This window comes from Muscardinus avellanarius, assembly GCF_963383645.1.
Source record: "Muscardinus avellanarius genome assembly, chromosome: 21".
NCBI lineage: Eukaryota > Metazoa > Chordata > Mammalia > Rodentia > Gliridae > Muscardinus > Muscardinus avellanarius.
The window spans coordinates 17318689-17342452 of record NC_137807.1 but is presented as its reverse complement, the minus strand read 5'-3'; the positions used below and the strand labels follow the sequence as shown (position 1 = coordinate 17342452).

Here is a 23764-nt window from a genome sequence, read left to right as displayed (position 1 = left end):
CGGCTTCTCATCCCAGTACTCGGGCGGCTGAGACAGGAGGATCGCAGGTTCGCGGACAGCCTCCGCTACTTAGGCCCTCCACAACTTAGTGTGACCCTGTTTCAAAAAGGAGGGATTGGAGTATAGTCTGGAGGTAGATGCCTCTGGGCTCCATCCCCAGTACACGAAAAATAAATAGATAAAGGTGTGAATCTGCCCCGCACAGCCTTTTCCCTGGCCTGCCTGCTGTGCCTTGGTGCCGGCCGAGACTGTGGCTCTTCCCCGCCTCCCGTCGGCTCCCCGCAGCTCCAGGCCCCGTGGCCTTCCCTGCCTTTCTAGACCCCTGAGCTTGTGGAGCCTTACCTCCATGTGCAGCATCTCAAAAGAGAATGCCTCCGTAATCACACAGTATTTGTCAGTAAAAGATGTATACCATCAAAGGGAAAAAATACAAGTTTTTAAAAAATGAATTTTTCAAATCAGAATTTTTATATGTATTTATTTTGAAGTAATCTTGTTTACCAAAAAAGCTGCAAGTATAGCACAAATCATACTTTTTGTTTTTTCTTACCATTTGCTTCACCACCACTGAACACCGTAGATGTAACTCCTAGAAACGAGGACCTTCCCTAGTACCAGGACAGCCGGACGCTGTCGCTGTCACTCAGCCCTCAGACCCTGCTCGGGCTTTGCCAGCTGTTCCCGGAACAGCTGCTAGAGCAGAAGGGCCCAGGTCAGAGCCCGTGTCAGCTGAGTCGTTCGATTTCTTTGGCGTCTTCCTCCAGCTTGGCACAGGCTTCCATGATCTCTGTGTGTTTTGTTTTGCTTTGTTTTGTTTTTGCGGGTCTGGAGATGGAACCCAGAGGAGGCATTTGACCTCCGAGCTACACCCCCTGCCCACTTTTTTATTCTTTATTTTGAAACAGGATCTCATTAAGTTACGAAGAGCCTCACTAAGTAGCTGAGGCTGTCCGCGAACTGCAATCCTCCGGTCTCGGCCTCCTGAATGCTGGGGTTACGAGCGTGAGTCACCACGCCCGGCTTCCTCTGCGTGTTTTGACAGGACAGTCCGTCACGCTGCAGAACACCCTTCAGGGGGGTTTGACCGAAGCTCCTGAGGGATCCCTCCAGGGTGCTCCCCACAGCAACGGTGCCGAGTGGCCATTCCTTCCCTCTAGCGGCATATGACTTTGATTGCTCTCATTATGGTGTTTATTTGATCACTTGATTAAGGTGTTGTCTGTTAGGCTCTGTACTGTGAACTTTCTCTTTCTCCCTTTGCAATCAATAAGTAGTTTATAGGGAAGTATTTTGTAATGTAAATTTAATCATCAAACATCCCATTTATTTACTTATATCAGTACGAACTCATGAGTCCTTTATTTTCTCCATTGCTTTCTTATTATTTGATTATTTATTTATCTACTTACCTATTGTACTGGGGATTGAGCCCAGGGGTAGTCTACCTTTGAGCTACACCCCAGCCCTTGTTATTTTTGATTTTCAAACAGGGTCTCAGTAGTTGCTAGGGTCTCGCTGAGTTGCTGAGGCTGGCCTCACACTCACCGTCCTCTTGTCTGGGACTGTAGTCCTGCTCCACCACGCCCGGCCTCCGTGGCTGACTTCGCTGCTCACACCCTCTAAGCCTTCGCCGCGGGAGCCTGCGCGCCCTGAGTCTTGAGCGCTGCGTACCTCTGGCTGTTCTTTCCTCACTCCAGTTCTGAAATCAGTCATCTCTTAAGACCCCTGGTTTTGCAGCAGTTCCTTTTAGCAGCCAGTGTTGGCTCTCTCAATGGAAAGACTAGAGAGCAGATGTGAGCGCGCGTGCGCACACACACACGCACCTGTATCTGTGTGTCTGTGTGGAAGTCCCATTCGAGTTCACACCTATACTGCCAACTCCAAATCCAGCAGCATGAAGATCATTTTGTTTTTCTGTTTCCATAGTGTAACGAGAACCCCGGCCTCCTGTACCCTTAGCGGTTTACTTGCCGAGTTCCCCAGAATACTCCGCGCATCCCCCCCGCCTTCCCCGCTGCGTGCACACGCGTGTGCAGCCACCTCCGCCTCCTGCCCGCTCTGCCCCTGCTTGAGCGTGCGCACTGCCCGGGCCTCTTCCTCAGGCAAATGTCCTCTCACCCTGCTCTGACCCATGCTGGGCCACTCCTTCCTCCTTCCAGCTCCGACTCCACGCCGCTCCCGCCTTCTGCACGGTGCCCGCCCTGCGCACGCTCTGCTGCCCGCCACTGTGGTGCCCGCCGCGCTCCGTGATGCCAGGCGCTGCCTGCAGAATGGAGGTGATCAGCAAGGGGTGGGGAGGAGGAGAAAACCGAAGGCCATCCGACTGCGCCCAAGGCCACTACACTGTCCTTTCCCTAAGAAAGCACACACGTATCAGTGGCACTGTCTGAAACACATGGCAGTATTTAGAAGACAAGGAAACTAGACAACCAGATAAAAAAGAAAAAGAAAAATTTCCTCACTTCTTTGGTGCTTGCTCAAGTGTTCTGGTATTACGAATACAATGTCAGAATCACTATCGAGCACGAATGATCGGTGTGCATGCGCCTGCGGTTTGAAGACAGCGGTTTCTGATGTCTGAGGCTTTTTATAAAAACGTATCTTATCTTTAAAAACTGATAAATACAAGTGTTATTTGGCCAAGTAACATCGCTGTCACTCACACCACAAGGTCTTGCAAGGCGGTGTCTGCACTGAATTGATTTTCCCTTGAAACACTAGAACTGGAGCCTCTCAAAGATGGCCCTTGATGACTTCTCACAGAAAGAAGCACGGACGTAGCCATCACAGAGCCTGGACTCCCGAAGGCGACAGCTTTCCCAGGACGGAAACACCACACCTGAGTCGTCTCCAGAGAGCTCCCAGATATAAACTAACCCTTCTGACAAAGTAGCTGGCGTATTCCTACTTTACTCCACATTTTCCTTGTCTGAATCACAAATTTGGCCTTTCTTCTAAAGCAAGATATGATACGGACTTTTGTTTAATTCTAAGCCAAAGCACACCCAAACTCCCCTACATTCCTGGGAAGCCCTAAGTGCTATGCAAGTGCTCTTGGCTGCCGCTTGCTCCCTGGGGAGCTGGCCCTCCCCTCTGTGTCCTGGGGAGACCAGGAAGAGGGAAGAGGGAACCAGGTCAGGTCCACCCGAGAGGACGCTAACACAGCTCCTCTGTGGGGGTTTGAGCGCATTCTACAGAACCGTGATGACCTCAGAGCCCAAGAAACCAGGCCTCGCATCGTGGACTAAGCCTAAACATTAGAACTTTATATTTATGTCGTGTCTTTTTTCCAAGGAACTCCAGCCTCCTTACAGACATTATGTCATTAATCCTCAAAGCATCCCTGTTTGGTACAGGGCAAATATAATGCCCCTCCTTTTTATTTATTTATTTTTCTGTGATGGAAACTTGCAAGTCAGTGATGGAACCCAGCCCCCTGGTTCTTAGTCTATGCACTCACTATACCATGAAAAAAGCCAGACGAATACCTCTGCACTCTTATTCATTGCTCCTTGGGTGGGATGCAAGAGGACGGCTCGCTGTGGGCCTTTCCTGCTCAGCCTCTCCAGCTGCGATCCTCCGTTTTCTTCATTGCAAACTCAGTAGGTTCAATTATTGGTAGTTTAATAGCCGGGCGTGGTGGCGCACCCTTCTAATCCCAGCACTCGGGAGGCTGAGACAGGAGGATCGCGTGGGTTCGAAGCCAGCCTCAGCTACTGAGTGAGGCTCTCAGCAATTTAGCGAGACCCTATTTCCAAATAAAATATAAAATAGGTCTGGGAGTATAGCCCGGAGGTAGAAGGCCTCTGGATTCCACCCCCAGTACCACCCAAAACATACAAAGAAATCATTGACAGTTTAACTTTCACCTTTGCATTTTGAAGAAGACTAGACATTTGAATCTGAAATTTGAAGTGAAAGACTTTTTCTCCCCAGTCCTGAAGATTGAGCCTAGGGACATTCTATTTCCGAGCTACACCCCCAGCCCTATGTTTATTCTTTATTTTGAAACAGGGTCTCACTAAGTAGCTGAGGCTGGCCACAAACCTCCTGTCTCAGCCTCCCAAGTACTGGGATTGCAAGAGCATACCACCACGCGTGGCTAGAAGTGAAGATTGTATTGGGTATGTAATTTCACTTAACACTGAGAGGAGTTTTATTTGTTTTTGTTTGTTTTGCGGTACTGGGGATGGAACCCAGGAGCATTCTACCTCTGAGCTACCCTCCTGGCCCTATTTTTCAGTCTTTTTTTATTTTTTAAAACAGGGTCTCACTGAGTTGCAGAGGGCCTTGCTAAGTAGCTGAGGCTGTCCGCGAACCGTTATCCTCCGGTCTCCGCCTCCCGAATGCTGGGATGACAAGCGTGCACCACCACGCCTGGCCATACTGAGAGATGTTTTATACTTCTCATACCCCAAAGTAGTTTTTTTAGGTGTCCAAGCCAGCTCAGGACATATTTCATTTTATAGCAATCTCATGTTTAACAAAATCAGGTAATGCTCAACTAGAAACAACCAAATTGTATTGAGTGATTAACATTACCTAACTTCGTGCCAGACATTTTCAAATACATAATCATATTTTACATATGTAATATTCCATGAGCACCCATTACATTTAAGTCTTAGGTGTATAGAATATCCCCCTAAAGTAGGGCAAGGTCAAAAGAGGCACTGATAGAAGTATGGACCCAGCTTGCCATATCCTAAAATAAGAAATTCCCTCAGTTAGCTCTCATTCCCTTAGTGGAAATCCCCAGGGTAAATATTTCCACAAAAGGGGAAAATATGAGTGAGTTATAAAATCACCAGGAATTAACTCACTACTCACCAGTTCAAAAGAAAACAAAGGAAAGAAAGAAAAAGGAAAAAGAAAAAACCTTCAGCTGAGCGCGGTGGCGCACTTGTAATCTCAGTACTTGGAAGGCTGAGACGGGAGGATCGCAGGTTCGAGGACAGTCTCAACAAGCACGAGAGTTTCATCACCCTAATGAGACCCTGTTTCAAAATTTAAAAAATATATATAGGGCCCAGGGTGTAGTTCAGAGGTAGAATGTCCCTCGGTTCAATCCCCAGTATCACAAAGAGAAAAAAAGAGCCCTCAATTGACTGGTTCATTTGCAATTAATGCCAAGCACAAAGAAGAAAAACTTTAGCCATATCTAAAGATAACAAATATTTCTTGATTTCACTGGGTTCGATACTTCCTAATCACGATTGATTATAAATCCAGAAATTAGGAAATATAGTGGCATGACTTTGTGTGTGTGTGGTACTGGAGATTAAACCCAGGGGCCTTCTACCTCTGAGCTGTACCCCCGGCCCTATTTTTATTTTTTAGCTTGCAACAGAATCTCCCTAAGTTGCACAAAGCCTCACAAAGTAGCTGAGGCTGCCTGAGAACCTTCGCTCCTCCTGTCTCGGCCTCCCAAGTCCTGGGAATGCAAATGAGTGCCACCATGCCTGGCCTTCAGTGGATGACTTTAAAACGCAGAAATTAGTTTCACATCTCATTTTAAAAGTATTTTCTATAACCCGTCGTGTTGTCTTCCAAGCTGGTAGACGTCTGTACCGTGCTGAATTAGATGACTGTCACGAAATAAGAAAGAGTAGGGGAGGGAGATCAGAAAGGCTCTTCTAGAACAGGCGGATGCTTTCGACTTGTAATCAATGTTAAAGCCCCAGCGTACTGTGCCACATGCTGACTCTGGCCCAGTTACATTTGCCTGCCTTTCTAAATAAGTGGTGTTTGAGACTGAGCGGCTCTACCACTCATGGAAAATGTTTATAGTTGGAAACTGAATAGCGTGTCATACTCTAGGTGTGTGATCTAGCTATATTGTGTAGCACAGCTACGCTGCAGTGTATACTCAACAGCCTAGGGTTTTTAAGAGACTATTCTTTTATTCCCTCATCTACCCAAACCTTTGTTTTGTTTTTCTTCTCTCAGAAAATCATAGTCAAAAGGAATGCCCTGTATCCCAAATAAAAATTTAGTAACGGGGAAATTTAGAAAGAGTCAAGAACCCAATGCCTGCCCTAGTGGGGCAGCAGGCACAGCTGGACTGCTGTGCACAGCCCGGCCAGAGAGGCCTAGAGCATGGGCCGGAGTGAGACTGGCGCCCTGGGGCGAACGGTGTCGCATCCCTGGTCTTAAGCATAATGAAGTTTTTGGCGATGCTCGTGTGTTTCTCTGCTTCGCAACTGAAGACCAGTTGTAAGTGACAGCGGCGCTCAGATGGGTGTTCCTACTGCGTGCATGCAACGCTCTTCGTTTTTTCCTCTCTGTGTTGTTTCAAAACACTTCCTCACTGACTGAGGCTCAGCGCGCCGGTCTGGCGTTCCCCAGCTCTAGGGTTTCATGAGTCAGGGGAACGGGTGGCCTCTGAGAAGCAGCTGGTCAGACATGCCCAGCCAGCGCTGGACGACTTGATGGCGTCTGTCCCTCTGTCCTCTCTCTGCGTCCTCACGGCTGGCGGCGTGGACCTGTCCTTAGCCCTCCAGCGGCGTGTGTCGGTGTGGCCGGAGTCTGGCTCATGCGCCTGTCCCTCACTGCCCGGGGACTCTGCTGTCCTCCCTGCTGTCTCGCTGCCCTGCCTGCTCCGGTCTCCCACGCAGACTTTGCACGGATCCTTGCGTCTCGCTCTCCTGACCCTCCTCCAGCCCTTGCACTGGCTTTGCCTTCCTGCCCTTGAGTCAGGAGGGAAGCGTGTGGGGAAACGTTTCCTCCATGGGGAAAATGACCGAAGGCAGCGGCACAGAGGCCCTTCCACGCAGTGGCGGGCGCTGCAGCACAGCAGACAGTCCTCTTCATGCGGGGGGTGCTGGGGATTGAACCTGTCTTACTTTATTTGGAAACAGAATCTTGCTAAGTGGCTGAGGCTGGCCGTGAACCTGTGATCCTCCTGTCTCGGCCTCCCAAGTACTGGGGCTACAGGCATGCTCCACCACGCCTGGCTCCTCATTTGCTCTTACTGTGGCCAGGCCTTTTCCAGCTTTAATAGCACAATGGCAGAGAGCGATGGCATGAATTTCTTAGCAGTTTAGGTTCTCAGTGGTCATTTGATTTCAAAATGAAAACAGAGCAGGCGGCGTCTGTAAGGCGTGCAAGCCCCGCCGTCCTGGGGGATGGTGCTCTGGGGGCAGGGGCGTCTCGCCGTGCACCTTGCTATCGCTGGCATGTGACTGCACTGACCATTGCAGTAGATAAAACAAAAATGGAGCCGGGCGCGGTGGCGCACGCCTGTAATCCCAGTACTTGGGAGGCTGAGACGGGAGGGTCGCGGGTTCGAGGACAGCCTCTCAGCGAGTAGTAAGACTCAAATCAACCTAGCGAGAACCTGTTTCCAAATAAGAAGTAAAAACTGGGCTAGGGTGTAGTTCAACGGTAGAATGCTTCTGGGTTCAATCCCCAGTAATACCACCAAAAAAAGATACTTAAATAACTAGACTTGAACTAAATTGAGGATGTAGAAAATTCTGTTCATAATAGCGAGTTTGGATGTGTTAAAAAAAAAGCCAGGAAGAAAGGTGTGGTTATTTCTATTCTGTTATAGAAACTTTAAGCATATGTTGTATTATTGTTTGCTGGATTTTTTTTTCAGTACTGGGAATTGAACTCAGGAGAGTTCTACTTCTGAGCTATTTCCCCAGCCCTATTTTATTTTTTAAGTTGAAACAGGGTCTCGCTGAGTTTCCAGGACAGGCCTCAACCTGTAACTCCTGTTTCAACCTTCCAAGCACTGGGATTATAGGTATGTGACCACATTCAACCCTGGATAAGTAAGAAGTGTCTGTTCTTCACATACAGGGTAGCCACACTCTTAAACATCCAGATACTTCTCCTGAAAGGTTTTCTTTTTCTCTTTAAGTGAACCTAGGGCCAACTGAAAGAGGTCATCCTACTTCCTAGCAAGTCTTACGACTCTGCTCCCACCCATCCAGGGGACACTGCAGGGTTGCGAGTGTCACCTCCGCTCGGCCCCTCCTGCCCTCGGGAGCAGTGTCGACACGGCCCAAGGACTGGCGCTCACGCCAGCGGAGGCCTCGCACCTCGGGCCAGCCTCCGACCAGAGCGGCCTCGGCGCGGCCGTGCCCTGCCCGCGGTCACCGCGGCGGCTGCACGAGCTGCCTCGCCGCTGCTGAAGCGCGGGCTGGGCGGCAGACACGGCGGGGCCTCCACAGCCATCAGGCCAGCCCAGCCCGTTTCCAATTCGGTAGCTGTTATCTGTTCATCTCGTTTGAGAATCAGCAAACATGTCAAGTTTAGTGCATCTAGTCACATCTTCCTGTCATTGCCTGTAGATTTCCTTCATCCGTACCACGAACCAAGAAACAACGTTTTCGTTTTTATAAGTATTTGAATAGGTGCCCGAATGCGTTCATGTGCTCATGTGTCCAGCAGCGGCTACCACAGAATTCAAGATTAATTACTCAAGCACGTGAAAGTAGGGGATAATTGACTTTTTTATTGGAAAGCATCTAACAATATTTTAGAATATTTTATAATTTAAAAAAGTAACAGCCAGGCGTGGTGGCACGTGCTTGTAATCCTAGTACTTGGGAGGCTGAGACAAGAGGATCCAGGTTCATGGCCAGCCTTAGCTACTTAGGCCCTCTGCAACTTAGTTAGACTCTGTTTCAAAATAAAGAATAAAAAATCGGGCTGGGGGTGTAGCTCAGAGAAGAATGCCCCTGGGTTCCATCCCCAGTGCTGCCAAAAAAAAATTTATTACCTTTCTAGCTTACAAATAGAGTATCATAGTAAAGTTTTTGAAATATTAAAATACCAGAAACAGATGAATGTAGCAAACATTGATTATGAACATATCAAATCATAAAAGACAGTCTTAACAGAACTCATAATTAACACGGAATGCCGTGTTTGTTTTTGTTTTGGTGTTGAGAATTGAACCCAGGGCCATGTACATGCTAAACACACACTACCATCGAGGCCTAAGCTGTCATCTTTAAAATTTAATAGTATGAGCCGGGTATGGTGGCACACACTTGTCATCCCAGTACTTGGAAAGCAGAGACAGGAGGATCTCAGGTTCGCGGACAGCCTCAGCTACTTAGTGAGGCCCTCTGCAACTTAGTGAGACCCTGTTTTAAAATAAAGAATAGGACTTCCGGGAAGATGGCGACCGAGAAAAGCGGGGCTTAAGAGCCCCGCTAACAACAAACCTCCATTACCACAAAATCAGCGCCTTTCATAGCCAGAAAACACCATCACCAGTGAAACAAAAAATCACCAGGCTCCAGAGAGAAAGCGGACTGAGAACAGAACCACAGAGGAGATAACCGGCCTATTGCCCGAGGACGCGGCAGACGCGGCGGCAGCAGCGCCATACTGCCGGCGAATTCACGGGACGGCTACAGCAAGCCGAGGTGAGCCACTGCAGAACAGCCAGGCGGGATTTCTCCGCGCAGAGAGCATCTAAAGTTCCCAGTGGCCGAGCTCAGCACACGCTGCAGGGATTCAGAGTGGAAACCAAAACCAAGAAGAAAAACACCAGCCCCACAGCCGAGGGCGTAGCAGCGGCGCCATATTGCCACCGGCGGCAGCAGCAGAGAATTCAAGGAGTTCAGTACAGCTACATCTGCGTACTCAAGAACAGTGAGTCAAATTGCGGGCCACAGAGGAGAAATCCCAGTACTGTACTCCCTGGGACTTGACCCAGTGGGGGAGGGGCGGTGGCAGAGATATCACACCATAGGAGAACGTGCAACCTGGCACCCCCCACAGTCTAAATCAGCCTCTATCGACTCTCTGGGTCGGAGACTCTGTGATACAACCCAGTAAAGGTGTAGTGGGGTCTGAGATACTACTGACTCGAGATCCAGAGCACCTTAAGTGAAGTCATAGTGACCCAAGGGAAGAACCCAGAGAAGGCACAAACATCCGAAATCATGGGAAAGAGGAATAATACTGGAGCAATAAATGCCCACAACCCCACAACATCAGAACCCGATAAAACTGAAAATCAGAGATTTCTAGAAGATCAAATCAGGAAAATAACTGTAGAAATAATAGAGGTGCTTCGAAAAGAACTCAGAGAGAGCCAAAAAGAGATAAAGGATGCAATTAATGAAGTAAAGGCCTCAATTCAAAGCACAAACAACCGATTAGAACACATGGAGAACAGAATCTCGCTCTTAGAAGATGAGCAATCCAAAAATGAACGCATAGTTTCTAATCTAGAAAAAAATATCCGACAGCAGGAATCTGATATTGAAGAAATATGGGCCCATTTTAAGAGAGCTAACCTAAGAATAATTGGAATAGAGGAGGGAAAAGAAAGTGAAACCAAAGGGATCAACAATCTCTTCAAGGAAGTAATAGCAGAAAATTTTCCAGACATAGAGCAAGAGGTCGATATGCAGGTCCAGGAAACGTATAGAACTCCCTTTAGACAGGATCGGAGAAGAGGATCCCCACGCCACATAATTGTCAAAATGACCACTGTGGAAGCCAAGCAGAGAATCTTAAAGGCAACAAAAACAAAGGGCCAAGTGACATTCAGAGACAAACCAATTAGAATCACTCCAGACTTCCCAAACCAAGTTATGAGAGCCAGAAGGGCTTGGAGTAACATATTCCAAACTCTGAAAGAAAACAACTTCCAGCCAAAAATTTCCTACCCAGCAAAACTTTCTATCAAATTAGATGAAAAAATAAGAAGCTTCCATGACAAACAGAAACTGAAGGAATTTATGTCTTCAAAACCAGCACTAGAGAAAATACTCAAAGAGATTAACTACAAAGAAGAAATAGGTAACACACTCCAGAACTAGAGAAACAAGATTTTCCATCCAACAAACAACTAAGATTGGTTATTTGTGGAGATTCATTATTTATGTTAGTCTTTTACCTATCTCTAAAGGGTATTGTTTGCCTTTATTGTTGTTAATTTTTAGGATTCCTAGTTGGAATATTAATACACCTTCAGATATAGCATTTGGAAATATTTTATCCCATTCTATTAGTAACTGTTAACTCTGTGTACATTGTCTTTGGATATACAATTTTTTTTTTTAGGGAGTTTGTATACTCCTCTGTTGCCTGTGCCTTTGAAATCATAACCAAGAAATCACTGCCAATTTCAATGTTGTGAGGTTTTATGACCCAGATTTTCTCTTAAAAGTTTATAGTCTTAAGATTTATATTTAGGTCTATTATCTATTTTGAGTTAATATTTGTATATGGGATTAGGTAAGGGTCCAATTTTATTCTTTTCCATGTAATTATTATTTTTTAACAATATTTAGTTAAAAGATTAATATTTCCACCACCAAATGTTCGTGGAAACCTTGTCAAAAATAACTTGACAATATAGGGAAGAATTTAGCTCTAGGCTTTTATTTAACTTCCATGGTTTATATATCTGCCTTTAGAATAGTACTACACTGTTTCAATTATTGTAGCTTTATATGGTTTGAAATCAGAAAATATATATCTCCTAGCTTTGTTCTTTTTCAAGATCGTTTTGGGTACCTAGAGTCCATATTTCATATTAGGATAGATTTTTTTCTGAAAAATAAATATATAAATATATGATAGTTTCACCTAAAAAATAGAAAAAAAATATTCTCTGGTAAGAAAGAAAGCAAAAAGAAATATTGAAATGTTATCTTTAAGTCATCAAAAGCTTGGTATCAGACAAATGAAACTGTTATGTGAGATTATCATTTTTAATTTTAGATAAATTGCCATAATACTAGATGTCAACTACTAAGCCAAGCATGGGAGGGAGGGATAGGGAGAGAATGGGGTGGGGATTGGGTGGGGGCTGACTGGGAAAAGTGTGCATGTATGTCTACAAAAGTATGTATCCTACTATGATGTATGAATACAGTGCACCAATAAAAATAAATAAATTAAAAAAAAATAAAGAATAAAAAATAGGGCTGGGGTATAGCTCAGAGGTGGAATGCCCAGGGTTCACTCCCCAGTGCCACAAAAAAAATTAATAGTGCAACTTACACATATATACATCTTCATAGATCATTCAAAACTACCAATAAGGATATTATATACCTTTTACTTTGCAGTTAAAACATGTGCCATGTGGCCACCACTAGTCACGTGTGGCTGCTGAGCACGTGAAATGTGACTAGCTGGAACTGAGATGTGTCATGAGTAGAAAGATACTGGATTGAGATGCTGTATACCATGAAAAATGTCAGACATCTCAGTTTTATATTGGTCACATTGGAATGGTGTTTTATATTGCCTCTATTGACATTATTTGATATTGACTGACATTATCTTTGCTATTATCGTATTAAGTAAAAATATTCTTGAGCTGGGGCGGAGCTCAGCGGTTTAGCATGTGCTGGGTCCTGAGTCATCCTCAGTAGCCCCCCCACATACACACAGAGAGCTTTACATATATAATTAAAACTTAATTCCATCTATTTATTTTTTACTTTTTAAAATATGGCTGAAAACTGAAATTACATGTGTGGATTGTGTTCTGCATGCTATTTCTATTAGATAATTTATATATTTATGTATACACACATAGATACTAGATATATTTGCATATATATGCATATATTTGATTTGTAGACACCGTAAAAGAATAAATGGATGATACTGGGTTTTATCCAAACTTGCTTCTTTCATTTAACATATGTTTTAGAGATTTTTAAACTTCTCATTATATATAAATGAACCTCATTTTTTACTGTATCATGGTGTTTATTAATGCTGAAATACCTTAGTTGATTTCAAATATTAACTGTTGATGGAACATTTAATTTTTTTTTTTTTTTTTAGTGGTACTGGGGTTCCTGGAAGCCCTTCTACCTCCGGGTTACACCCCCAGACACCTATTTTTTATATTTTTATTTGGAAACAGGGTCTCTTAAGCCAGTGAGGCTGGCTTCGAACCTGCGCGATCCTCCTCTCTCTGCCTCCCAAGTAAGAGAATTACAAGCGTACGCCACCACGCCCGGCTAAATTGTTTTTACTTTCCTAGGGACATTGCTTCTGGGAATGTTCGTGTGTGTGTGTGTGTGTGTGTGTGTGTGTGTGTGTGTGGCACTGGGGGTGGAACCCAGGGGCCTTTTACTTCTGGGCTATACTCCCAGACCTATTTTATACTTTATTTGGCAACAGGGTCTCACTGAGTTGCTGAGCGCCTCACTCAGTACCTGAGGCTGGCTTCGAACCCGCGCGATCCTCCTGTCGCCGCCTCCCAAGTGCAGGGCTGACAAGCGTGCCCACCACGCCCGGCGTCGATACGTAATTTTTAGATGTCTCATTCGACCGTCCCGGTGGCGTTTCGTCTTTTAGCTTTGGCACCCCAGTTGTACTTTCTCTTGAGCTTCGCAGGGCGCCCACATTTGCCACGAGTAGACTTCTGACGGCGGTAGGCCTTCGAACCACAGCGGCGGCGCACTGTGTGCTTCTTATTACGACGCTTCCCAAAGGACGGCGTTCCCCTCGTCATCTCGCTTCTGTGGCCGAGACCAAAGAGCAGCTTTTATTCTTTGGAACGGAGTCTCGCTGAGTCGGAACAGGCCTCACAAATGGCCGAGGCTGTCGGCGAACCGTGATCCTCCCGCCTCAGCCTCTCAGGTACTGGGATTGCAGGTGTGCGCGCCCGCGCCCGGTTTATTGTGGTTGTGACGTGTGCTTCTCCAGTGATCGGTGACGCTGAGCATGTTTTCATGTGCTTATTGGCCATTTGAATAACTTAAGAAAAAATGTCTCTAAGTATTTTCCCATTTTATTTTATTTTATTTTTGTGGCAGTGGGGATTGAACTCAGGGGTATTCTACATCTGAGCTACAACCCAGCCTTATTTTATTTTTATTTTAAAAAATGGTCTCTCTGTGTCGATGAGAGTCTCGCTACTTGCGAAGGCTGTCCTTGAACCTGCAATCCTCCTGTCTCAGCCTCCCATGAGTACTGACTGGGATTATAGGCGTGGGCCACTACCCCTGGCTGGAGTTCCTGTTTTAAAACTAGGTGGTTTGTTATTGTTGAATTGTAGGTGATCTTTCTGTAATGTGGCACTAGTTCCTTATCAGATAACATGGTTTGTATTTTTCTCATTCCAGTTTTTTTCACTGTCCAGATACTGTCCTTTGATGTACAAGTTTTAAATTTTGATCAAGTCTAAATTACCTGTTTTTTTTCTTTTGTTGCCAGTGTTCTGGATGCTATGTCTGTGGAATTCTTGCTAAATCCAGTGTTATAAAACATTTTCCCCCCTGAGTTTTAGTCTGAAAGACTTCTATAGTTTTGGCTTTTAAGTTTTTTGGAAGAGGAGGGGAGGTACTGGGGACTGAGCCCAGAAGTACTGTACCACTGAGCTCCATCTCCAGAACTTTTTATTTTCTAAATTTTGAGACAGGGTCTTGCTGAGTTGCCCAGGCTAGCCTCACATTTGCAATCCTCTTGTGTCCGCCTCCTGAGTCGCTGGGATTACAGAAGTGCACCACTATGCCCAGAAAATTCTGGTCTTTGATCTAAGTTCAGTTTTTGTATATGATCTAAGATAAAGGTGTGGCTTTACTCTTGTAGACGTAGATATCCAGTCTTCTCAGTTCATTTGTTGCAAGTCTTCCTGGCCTCCGTTGACTCTTCGTGGAGTTGAAGACCATTTGACCGTGTGTGTGAACACTTGTTTCTGGGCTCCCTGCTCTCCTCTGTTGGCCCGTACGGCTGTCTTCGTAGCGGTGCCGCACTGGTTCACTTACTATGGCTTAACAGTAAGTTTTGAAATCAGGAAGTGTGAGACCTCCAACTTTGTTTTTGTTTTTGTTTTATTTTGTTTGACTCCAGGGGCATCGCACCTCAGAACTGCACTCCCAGTCCTATTTTATTTTTTGTTTGGAAACAAGGTCTCGCTAAGTAGCTGAGGCTGGCTTCAAACCTGCGATCCTCCTGTCTCAGCCTCCCAAGTGCTGGGATCACAGGCATGCGCCACCCACCGGCTCGGCTTTGTTCCTAGTAAGGATCTGGCTGTTTAGAGTCCCTTCAGAACTCCTTGTGAGTTCTATTTTGTGTGTTTATTTTTAGTGGCGCTAGGGACAGAACCTAGGACCTCCCACATGCTAGGCAAGTGTTCTACCACTGACTACACCTTCAGTCCCTGTATGAATTCTAAAGATTTTCTTGTAATTTCTGCAAAAGCATGTTTTTGAGATTTGACGGGGGTTACACCGAATCTGCTGACTGCTTTGAGCAGTCGACATCTTGACAGCGCTGCCCTCCGTTCATGAATGCGCTATCTCTCCGTGGGCTCTTCATGTCACGTATTGCTTGAGGTCTTCCCAGTGGCTAACGCTATAAGCCAAATTGTCTGCATTTACTTCTAATCATTTTGCTTTTTACATTTCACTCCTTAAGCTAGCTGGGACTTTTGTTTCCTGGCACAAGAACTTTTTCCCATTACAGTGACACCACCTGCATAGTCTGCCCTTTCCCTGCTAATTAAAACACCACCTTTGGGTGAATTCGTTCAACCCCCCACCCCTGTGCCACTCCTGAGTGGCATGGGGCTGTAACTATCTTCTGTATTTCCATCTTTTTAATAAACTTCTTTAAATCTTAAAAAAACACCACCTTTCCCATAAAGCAAATTCTCACACATGCATAGGTTTGTTTTACACCTGCTGTATCCACTTCTGTACTATTGTTATTGTTATCCTTTTTTTTTTTTTTTTGGTAATTATTGGGGATTGAACCCAGCAGCCCTCTACCACGGAGCTACATTCCCATCCCTTCTTTTTTTTTTTTTTTTTTTTTTTTTTGTACTGGGGGTGAAACCCAGGGGCTTTCTACCTCCGGGCTACACTCCCAGACCTATTTTATACTTTATTTGGAAACAGGGTCTCACTAAGTTGCTGAGAGCCTCACTCAGTAGCTGAGGCTGGCTTCGAACCTGTGCGATCCTCCTGTCTCCGCCTCCCAAGTGCGGGGATTACAAGCGTGCACCTCTGTGCGCCTGCTGTCAAGAATGCACTCTCCACGTTCTCAATCCCTCGTGCCATTCTGCTCCTCTAGGCTTCCGCCCCTGGGGAGCCCACGGGCCTGGGAAGCCTGCTCTACCCTATATGTGATCTGTCACGGCACCTCTTACGCACTTGTGCACCCTGCCAGACTCTCTTTCAGGATGCAAAGTGTGTGGTGATCGACTTGGTTCTTTTGTGCTTTGCACAGTGGCCAAACAGAGATGGTACTCAAAAACCATGGGTCAGATGAATGACTACATCATAAAACTTTTTTGTGTATGTGTGGTACTAAAGATTGAACCCAGGGGCATTCTACCTCTGAGCTATACCCCAGCCCTTTCTCTCTCCCTCTCTCTGTCTCTCTCTGTCTCTATCTCTGTCTCTCTCTATATATATATGTCAGACCATTGCAAGTTGCGCCCATCATAAGTTAGCAGGCTGGATCCACCCTCCCTCATATATATACTTTTTTTTTAACAGGGTCTCGCTAGGTTGCTGAGGCTGTCCTTATGTTACGGTGGTACAGCAAAACTGTACCAGTGAGAGATGTAGCCCGGGTTCTTGTTCTGAGCTATTTTCAGAAAAAGAATAGCCTGAACTCTTGCTGTAAGCTTAAGCGATTTTTATTATTACAAAGGCAGGGAAAAAGGGACAGGACGCACTGCTTTTGAGGGGCGGTAGAGGGACTCGAAGACAAGTCCCTGGAGTTTTGAGCAGAGAACAGTTTTTATGAGGACTCGTCTCTCCTCCTTCCCATCCTGCTTGGCCAACAGCCTCTTCGCCTCCCCCTGACCCAGCGCAGGCCCGGGCCCACCGCGATCTCCATGTGCCGGCCTTCCTTGTTAGATTATGACCAAGACGTGCAAGCTGCGCCACTTGGCTAACAAGGGCAGGGTGGCAGGGCGCGTGCCCACCTTGGAGAAGCCTGTACCATCCACCCGTGTCCTTGGGGAGTCTCAGCCTTTTTCTATCTGTGTGCTCGAAATTATTTATTATGTTAAACACTTGTCTTTAAAGTATGGAGGCTTTGGGCTATAACTCTTTTGTGTACTTGGTAATTAGCATAGGTTCTCTTAACCTTAAAGTACTGTGAGAATTTAGTGTTTAACATTCCATGTCCAGCTGCGCTAACAGCTTTTAGCTCACCAAGGTCAGTGTTGGCTGCAGCTCTCGGCTGACAGCTTAGAGGCAGAGAAAAGGATTTTATTGTTTTGCCTAAGTATGAAACTTATTAGCAATTAATACAGCTCTTATTAACAATCAATATAGGCTCAATATCCATCACTTAAACCTCCTGTCTCAGTCTCCTAAGTACTGAGATTATAGGTGTGTGCCACCACACCTAAGTAATTATAAAACATTTTTAAAAATTTTGGTGGTATGCTACTGAATTGAACTCAGGGGTGTTTTATCTCTGAGCTATACCCCCATTCCTTTTTATTATTTTTAAAAATAGGATTTTACTAAGATGCTGAATTGCTAAGGCTGTCCGTGAACCTGCAGTCTTCTGTCTTAGTCTTTCAAACACTGGGATTACAGTTGTATGCCATCACACCCACCTATTTTTTGTTTTTCTAAAACAGGCTTTCAGCCGGGCGTGGTGGCGCACGCTTGTAATCCCAGTGCTTGGGAGGCTGAGACAGGAGGATCACGCAGGTTCGAAGCCAGCCTCAGCTACTGAGCGAGGCTCTCAGCAACTCAGTGAGACCCTGTTTCCAAATAAAGTATAAAATAGGTCTGGGAATATAGCCTGGAGGTAGAAAGCCCCTGGGTTCCAGCCCCAGTACCACAAAATAATACATACATACATACATACATACATACATACATACATACATAGCAGCTTTTCACTAGGTGTTGAGCGGCTGTGCTGCTGAGGCTGGCATCAATCCTGTGATCCTCCTGTCTCAGCCTCTCAAGAACTGGGATTTTAGGCATGCACCACACCCAGATAATTATAACTTTTTAAGTCATACTGAGCCTTAGAAGCTATGGAGAGAGAATGAACACAATAACTTTTGGAGATAAATGTAAACATCTGGCTATGACTCTATTAAAAATACATATTTAAAGTACTTGGGAAGCTGAAATAGGATCATAGGTTCACAGCTAGCCTCAGCAACTTAGTGAGACCCTGTTATAAAATAAAAACAAAATAGGGGTAGGAGTTTAGCTCAGAGCTAGAATGCTCCTGGGTTCTATCTCCAGTACCACAAAAATAAAACAAAAACAAACAAACAAAAAACACATTTATCTCCTAGGTAGAGATAGTTAGGGTTCAGAACCCTGTTCATAAACTGCAAAAAATAAGAAAAGGAAATGAATGGGCATGCCCTTCAAAAGTCCCTGTAAAGCCCGGGACACTCCCAGCGGGTCTGTGACGCAGCCGGGTTGGGAGCGCGCACCCTGCTTAAGCGTTTGCATTCTCTGCTCGTCACTGCGCTCACCAGCTGCATTTATGCTGATGTTGTTTACGTGCAATTGCTCTCGACTCCTCACCGTGCCAAAAAAGTAAGTGGGAGAGAGAAATCAAAACATCAGCGCTAGAACTTCCTTATGGGGCCCAGTCCTGAACCTAAGAATTCCTTGACCAAGGAACCAGATCAGAAGACTTTAGATTTGAGTCTTGCTCATAAATTGATACCGGTGAGGACTCATTTTCTAAAGAGAAAACATTTTGCCAAATCTGACCTGGAAAATAGTTTTGAATAAATGCAACGCACTGCACCCTCAGCTCTCATCCCAGCACCAAATGTACCGGGGAGACTTCCTGCTGGCCTGGGGCTACCCCGCCCCTCATTCTCAAAACACCGGTACCTCCCAATGCAAAGCAAGCTGGAGGCGGTGCTCCTGCGCTGGGGAAGCACATCCCTGTGCCTTCCTAAACCTGAGAAGCACTGCGTCCCGCAGTCTGCCACTTGGAGATCGTCTGATAAGTGAATTTATACTAATACATTGAGTAATAATCCCCGGAGAATTTACATTTTTAATAGGAGGGTGCTGGGTACGTCACACCTAACCCTGGGAGCCGATCCTAAAGGGGACGTTTCTCACCGTCCCATACAAACCTCTCGTGCCCTTTCCTGATTCAGAGTCTCGATCGAGTTAAGCAGCTGAAGCTTCTGACGAGGACCTTCTCCTGGGCTCCGCCACCCACAGCAGCAGCCTGGGCCCCTCAGAAGCCAGCGTGGAAGGGTCTCCTAGGCTGGCTGCTCGCTCCCCTCTTTGTTGGGTGTGAGACTTTGTGTATTTGTTTTTGTTTTGTTTTGCTTTGGTGGTACTGGGGGTGGAACCCAGGGGCTTTCTACCTCCGGGCTATACTCCCAGACCTATTTTATATTTTATTTGGAAACAGGGTCTCACTGAGTTGCCGAGAGCCTCACTAAGTAGCTGAGGCTGGCTTCGAACCCGTGAGATCCTCCTGTCTCGGCCTCCCAAGCGTGGGGATGACAAGCGCGCGCCCCCACGCCCGGCAGACTCCGTGTATTTGTATCAGTTACTTTGTGCTGTTCAGTTGACCTGAGGGCGGTTTGCTGATCAGCGCCCGTCCCAGCCTCCATGTGGCTGACGACCCGACACCCCCTCTTCCCCAGCTGGATGGCAGCTGGCTTTCTTTCTTTTCCTTTTTCCTTTTCCTTTTTTTTGGGGGGGTAGGGAAGGGAGTACCGGGGATTGAACCCAGAGGCATTCTACCTCTGACCTACACCCCAGCCCTATTTTATGTCTTATTTTGAAATGGGTAAATGGGTCTGCCGATGTCGCTGAGGGTTCCGCTTGTGTTACTGAGGCTGGCCTCAACCCCGTGATCTTCCTGGCTCAGCCTCCCAACTGTTGGGATTACAGGTGTGTGCCGCCGCACCTGGCTGCTCTTTCTTGGCCCGACAGCCTGTTACTTTTCAATCGCTCTTCTTCTTAGTCCTCTTTGTTGGCTCATCCTCCACTTAATCTCCAAGCGCTGGAGTTCCTTAAGCTGTGTGCTGGCCCCTTTCCCTTCTCACGCTTTAATCTCTCAGTAAGCAAGCTCGCTTCCACGCCCGTGGCATTAATTGCCCTCCATATGCAGATGACGCTCAGATTTCCATCTCTCACGCAGACCTCTCTGAGCTTCCGACTGTACATACAACCACCTATCCAAGCCCGTCCCTGTGGGAGTCCTGCAGGTCACCCTCAACTCAGCAGGTTCAGAATTCCCACTGCTTTCTTCCTGAGGGAACGGCATCTCCATCCACGCACTAGGCAGACTAGAAACCGCGGAGTTGCCACTGACCCTCTCCTGGGCCATTGTGCCTGGGCGCTCTCTCTCCTTTGACTAGGGATTGAGCCTAGGAGCATTCCACCTCCCGGCGTCAATCCCCAGCCCTATTTTACTTTTTAATCTTGAAACAGGGTCTCGCTACGTTGATGAGAGGGTGACAGGTGTACGCCACCATACTCGGCTCAGCTGGCCAATATTTGGGCTCTACCTTCTAAGTATTTCCCTTCGTGTTGACCTCGCTCCGTCTCTACTGCTGCCAGATGGCCACGTGGATGCCCTACGGCAGACTCGTGCCTGCCTGTGCTTGGGGCCCCCAGTGCGTCTCCACCACGGCAAAGCTCTCTTTGAAGATTCATTCAGTTGATATTCATCAAAAAAATGTCCTGCTACGTGCAAGACACTGCTAGCTGTCAGTGATTAAATGTGACCAAGACAGCACATTCCTGCCCACCTAGAACTTTCTACGGTGTGTGACTGGGGGACCTGACGCGGCCGGGCTGGGGTTGTGTAGAGAAAGCAAGCCGTCTGTCCTCTGCTCTCGTGCTGCAGCCAGCACACACGGGGGGCGCCTCCACCAGCCAGCGGTTGTGCAGCCGTGGACACCAGCGAGGTGTCCTCTAACCCCTCGGCCCCGACACTGTCCCCAGGAGTGACTGTCGGGCTGCACGGGGTGAGGGCGCAGGGCCCAGGAAGCCCCCCCACGCTTGAGATGTGAGTTACCGGCTGCAGGCCGTGTCCCCTGGACTTCTGACCAGCTGACCGCGGATCGGGGTTCCACGATCCTCTCCAGTTCAGCTCATTGGCTTGAGCGGCTCAGGGAACGGAGGGAGGCACGCACTTCTGTTTACCCGTCTAATAAAGGCCGTGACACAGGGTACGGGGACGTATCCCCCGACCGACTCCACACTTGGCTTTGAACCCATGCCTGTTCCGTAAACCACCGAGACTCCCCAGCCCCCTGAGCACCGGGGCCAACTCACTGCAGTACAGCTGCGGCTCTGCAACTGGGAAGAAAACTCTGGTTGATTTGAACCATAGAAGAGAAAAGGACAATTATTGCCGCGAGACCGCCTTGTGTTCATCTGTGCGCCGTCCCCTCGTCCCCTCTTCTCCCGCGCGCTCACGCCCAGGCGGTGAGGACCACCTGCTGAGCAGCGCCGAGCCCCAGAGAGGCTGACTCTCAGAGCTTCCCGACCCTCAGACTGCGGTAAATCCGCCTGCTAGATAAAGACTTTACACACTGGGGGCTTTTGTGTTGCTGTTTCCTTCCGAGCAGGCTCGTTCTCACCTCTGCGTGTGTGAGCAAACCAGTTACCTGACGCGCAGCTCTACTTATTTTTTCAGAGTTTCACTATTTCAGTCAACGTCTTAGTTTAAAGCCAGAGGGAATTTGTGGTTTCTGAGATTAATTTAACTGCTTTCTAAAACTAAAGGTTAAATTAGCACTTAAATGACTGTTTTAGGCCCGATCTTTATTTCTAAATGGTACTCAAATGCTTCATTGACAGTCCCATTATTTTCTAGTGACGCCATATGAATTAACAACAGCATCTACTACAAAAAGGAGAAAGGACAATGCGGGAAGCTCCACTTGACATTCTGACAAGTCTTGCTTTAAAATATGTCGCACTCCAGTTTGGTTTTGTTTGTTTTGTTTTGGTGGTACTGGGGGTGGAACCCAGGGGCTTTCTATCTCCGGGCTATACTCCCAGACCTATTTTATACTTTATTTGGAAACAGGGTCTCACTGAGTTGAGAGCCTCACTAAGTAGCCGAGGCTGGCTTCGAACCCGCGCGATCCTCCTGTCTCAGCCTCCCAAGCGCGGGGATTACAAGTGTGCGCCACCACACCCGGCTATCATACTCCATTTTTATTCCAAAGCAAGAACGGAGGACATGGAAAAAACTTTCCTCCCATCTAGTGGCTGGAAAATATGTGTCCTCTGTGTATTTTTTGGAATTCCAGGCGTTAGGGTTGTCTGACAGATTTCAGTAATCCAGTTACTCACTTAGTTAATCAAAAATAAGTCCCCAAATCTTTACAAAGCTGAACCAGATGAAGAAGATGGTGATTAATAATGATTCACAAATCCATGTCTCTTCATCCAGTCGCATCTACTTCTCTTCAGCAGAAAGGTCGGGGTTTGTTTGTTTGTTTGTTTGTTTGCTTGTTTGTACTGGAGAGGAAACCCAGGGGCATTCTACCTCTGAGCTACGTCCCCAACCCTTTTTATTTTCTCTTTTGAAACCAAGTCCCTCTAAGTTGCTGAGAACCCTCACTCACTTGCCGAGACTATCCTTGAACCTGTGATCCTCCTGCGTCAGCCTCCCAAATACTGGGATTACAGGCATGTTCTGCCATGCCCAGCTTAATTCATTAATCTTAACAAACGATAGAAAAGACAAGGCTGTAAATCTCTAACTGAAACTGGGACTTAAATCATGGCCGTCTCTAAAGCTATCAGTGTTCTAGATCTCCCCTGACCTTTACGTGTTCCTCATGGCCCCACACCTTGACAGTTCTTGCTTCAAGAGCCGTCACTAGTGAGCCAAGAAATTGTCCCCACACTGGCTGCCTCCAGGAGAACGCGGCTCCTGAGACTCGGAATCCAGACTCTGCTACTGGCAGCCGGGCCAGACCAGCCGCAGGAAAGCAGGTTTGGATCCGCTATGCAGTTGGAGGATTAATTCTTGGTCTACCTGTCTTACATATATCGTGCAGATGTCAGAACCCCTGCTGAATGGGCCTCTCTCTGGTGATTCTCACAGATTCAAAGGATGAATTTTCTGTGCAGTCAGCAAAGTTCTGAGAGCCCCGGGAAGAAGAGGAAGGTCAGCGAACAGTAAACTTCTTCATCTCTAACCGAAAACGAAAGAGGCCTTCGCTACATTTATTAGAAAAGAATTTTGCGGAAACCTTTGTGAAGTATCTTATCAGGAAAGTAAGTTCTTATCACCAGAGCCTTTTTGGAAACTGGTAGCTCAGCTTCGTTAGCTAGTTTACTCTACCAAGAAGGACGTGGGTTCATTTTGCAACCAGGTCCCGAGGGCTGACCTGGGACAGCATTACTTCAAGGCTGAGTTAGCAGTTAGACATCCTTTTTATTTGTAAAAGAACCACAGTAGGTATAAACTGTTGTTCTCAAAGCAGGGTTTTCTTTGCATAATTAAACTCTCCAGGTATTTAGCCTACTGTGAAATGTTTGAACTTGTTGGAGCCTGTGTGTTGGAATGTCTCTGTAGCTTTGGTAAAATTCCCACAGAGCCGCACAGGATGTGTGCGGGTGCTTGGCTGGGTGTGATTTATGTGCTAACTTCAGTCACGAGGTTGGCCAGCGAAGGTGAGGCCAGTATGCGCTCTCTGTAAAGCTCCTCCGCACAGGCCCTCGTGCCTGCTGTTGGCCCGTCTACAACAGGGTTCGGCTGTAATCAAGCCTGGATCCCTTACGGCCTGTGTTGAGTATTTCCAGTGAACACTTGGCCTCGTCAGTCTGTGCCCTGCAGAGGAGGCTCTTTGTCCCCTCCTTCTTCTAGGAGA

The 23764-nt window shown here is 46.8% G+C and overlaps 1 protein-coding gene across 1 annotated transcript in view; it reads left to right on the top strand.

The window, feature by feature from the left end:
- Positions 1–23297, top strand: part of HORMAD2 (HORMA domain containing 2) — a gene marked incomplete at its 5' end in the record, with an annotated part of 69804 nt that extends 46507 nt beyond the window's left edge. The window contains one exon of the mRNA XM_080717525.1: positions 22996–23297. Coding sequence (XP_080573651.1) covers positions 22996–23073 — 78 coding nt within the window. The 3' untranslated portion in view covers positions 23074–23297. The remainder of the gene's footprint in view (positions 1–22995) is intronic.
- Between the last annotated feature and the right edge of the window lie 467 nt (positions 23298–23764).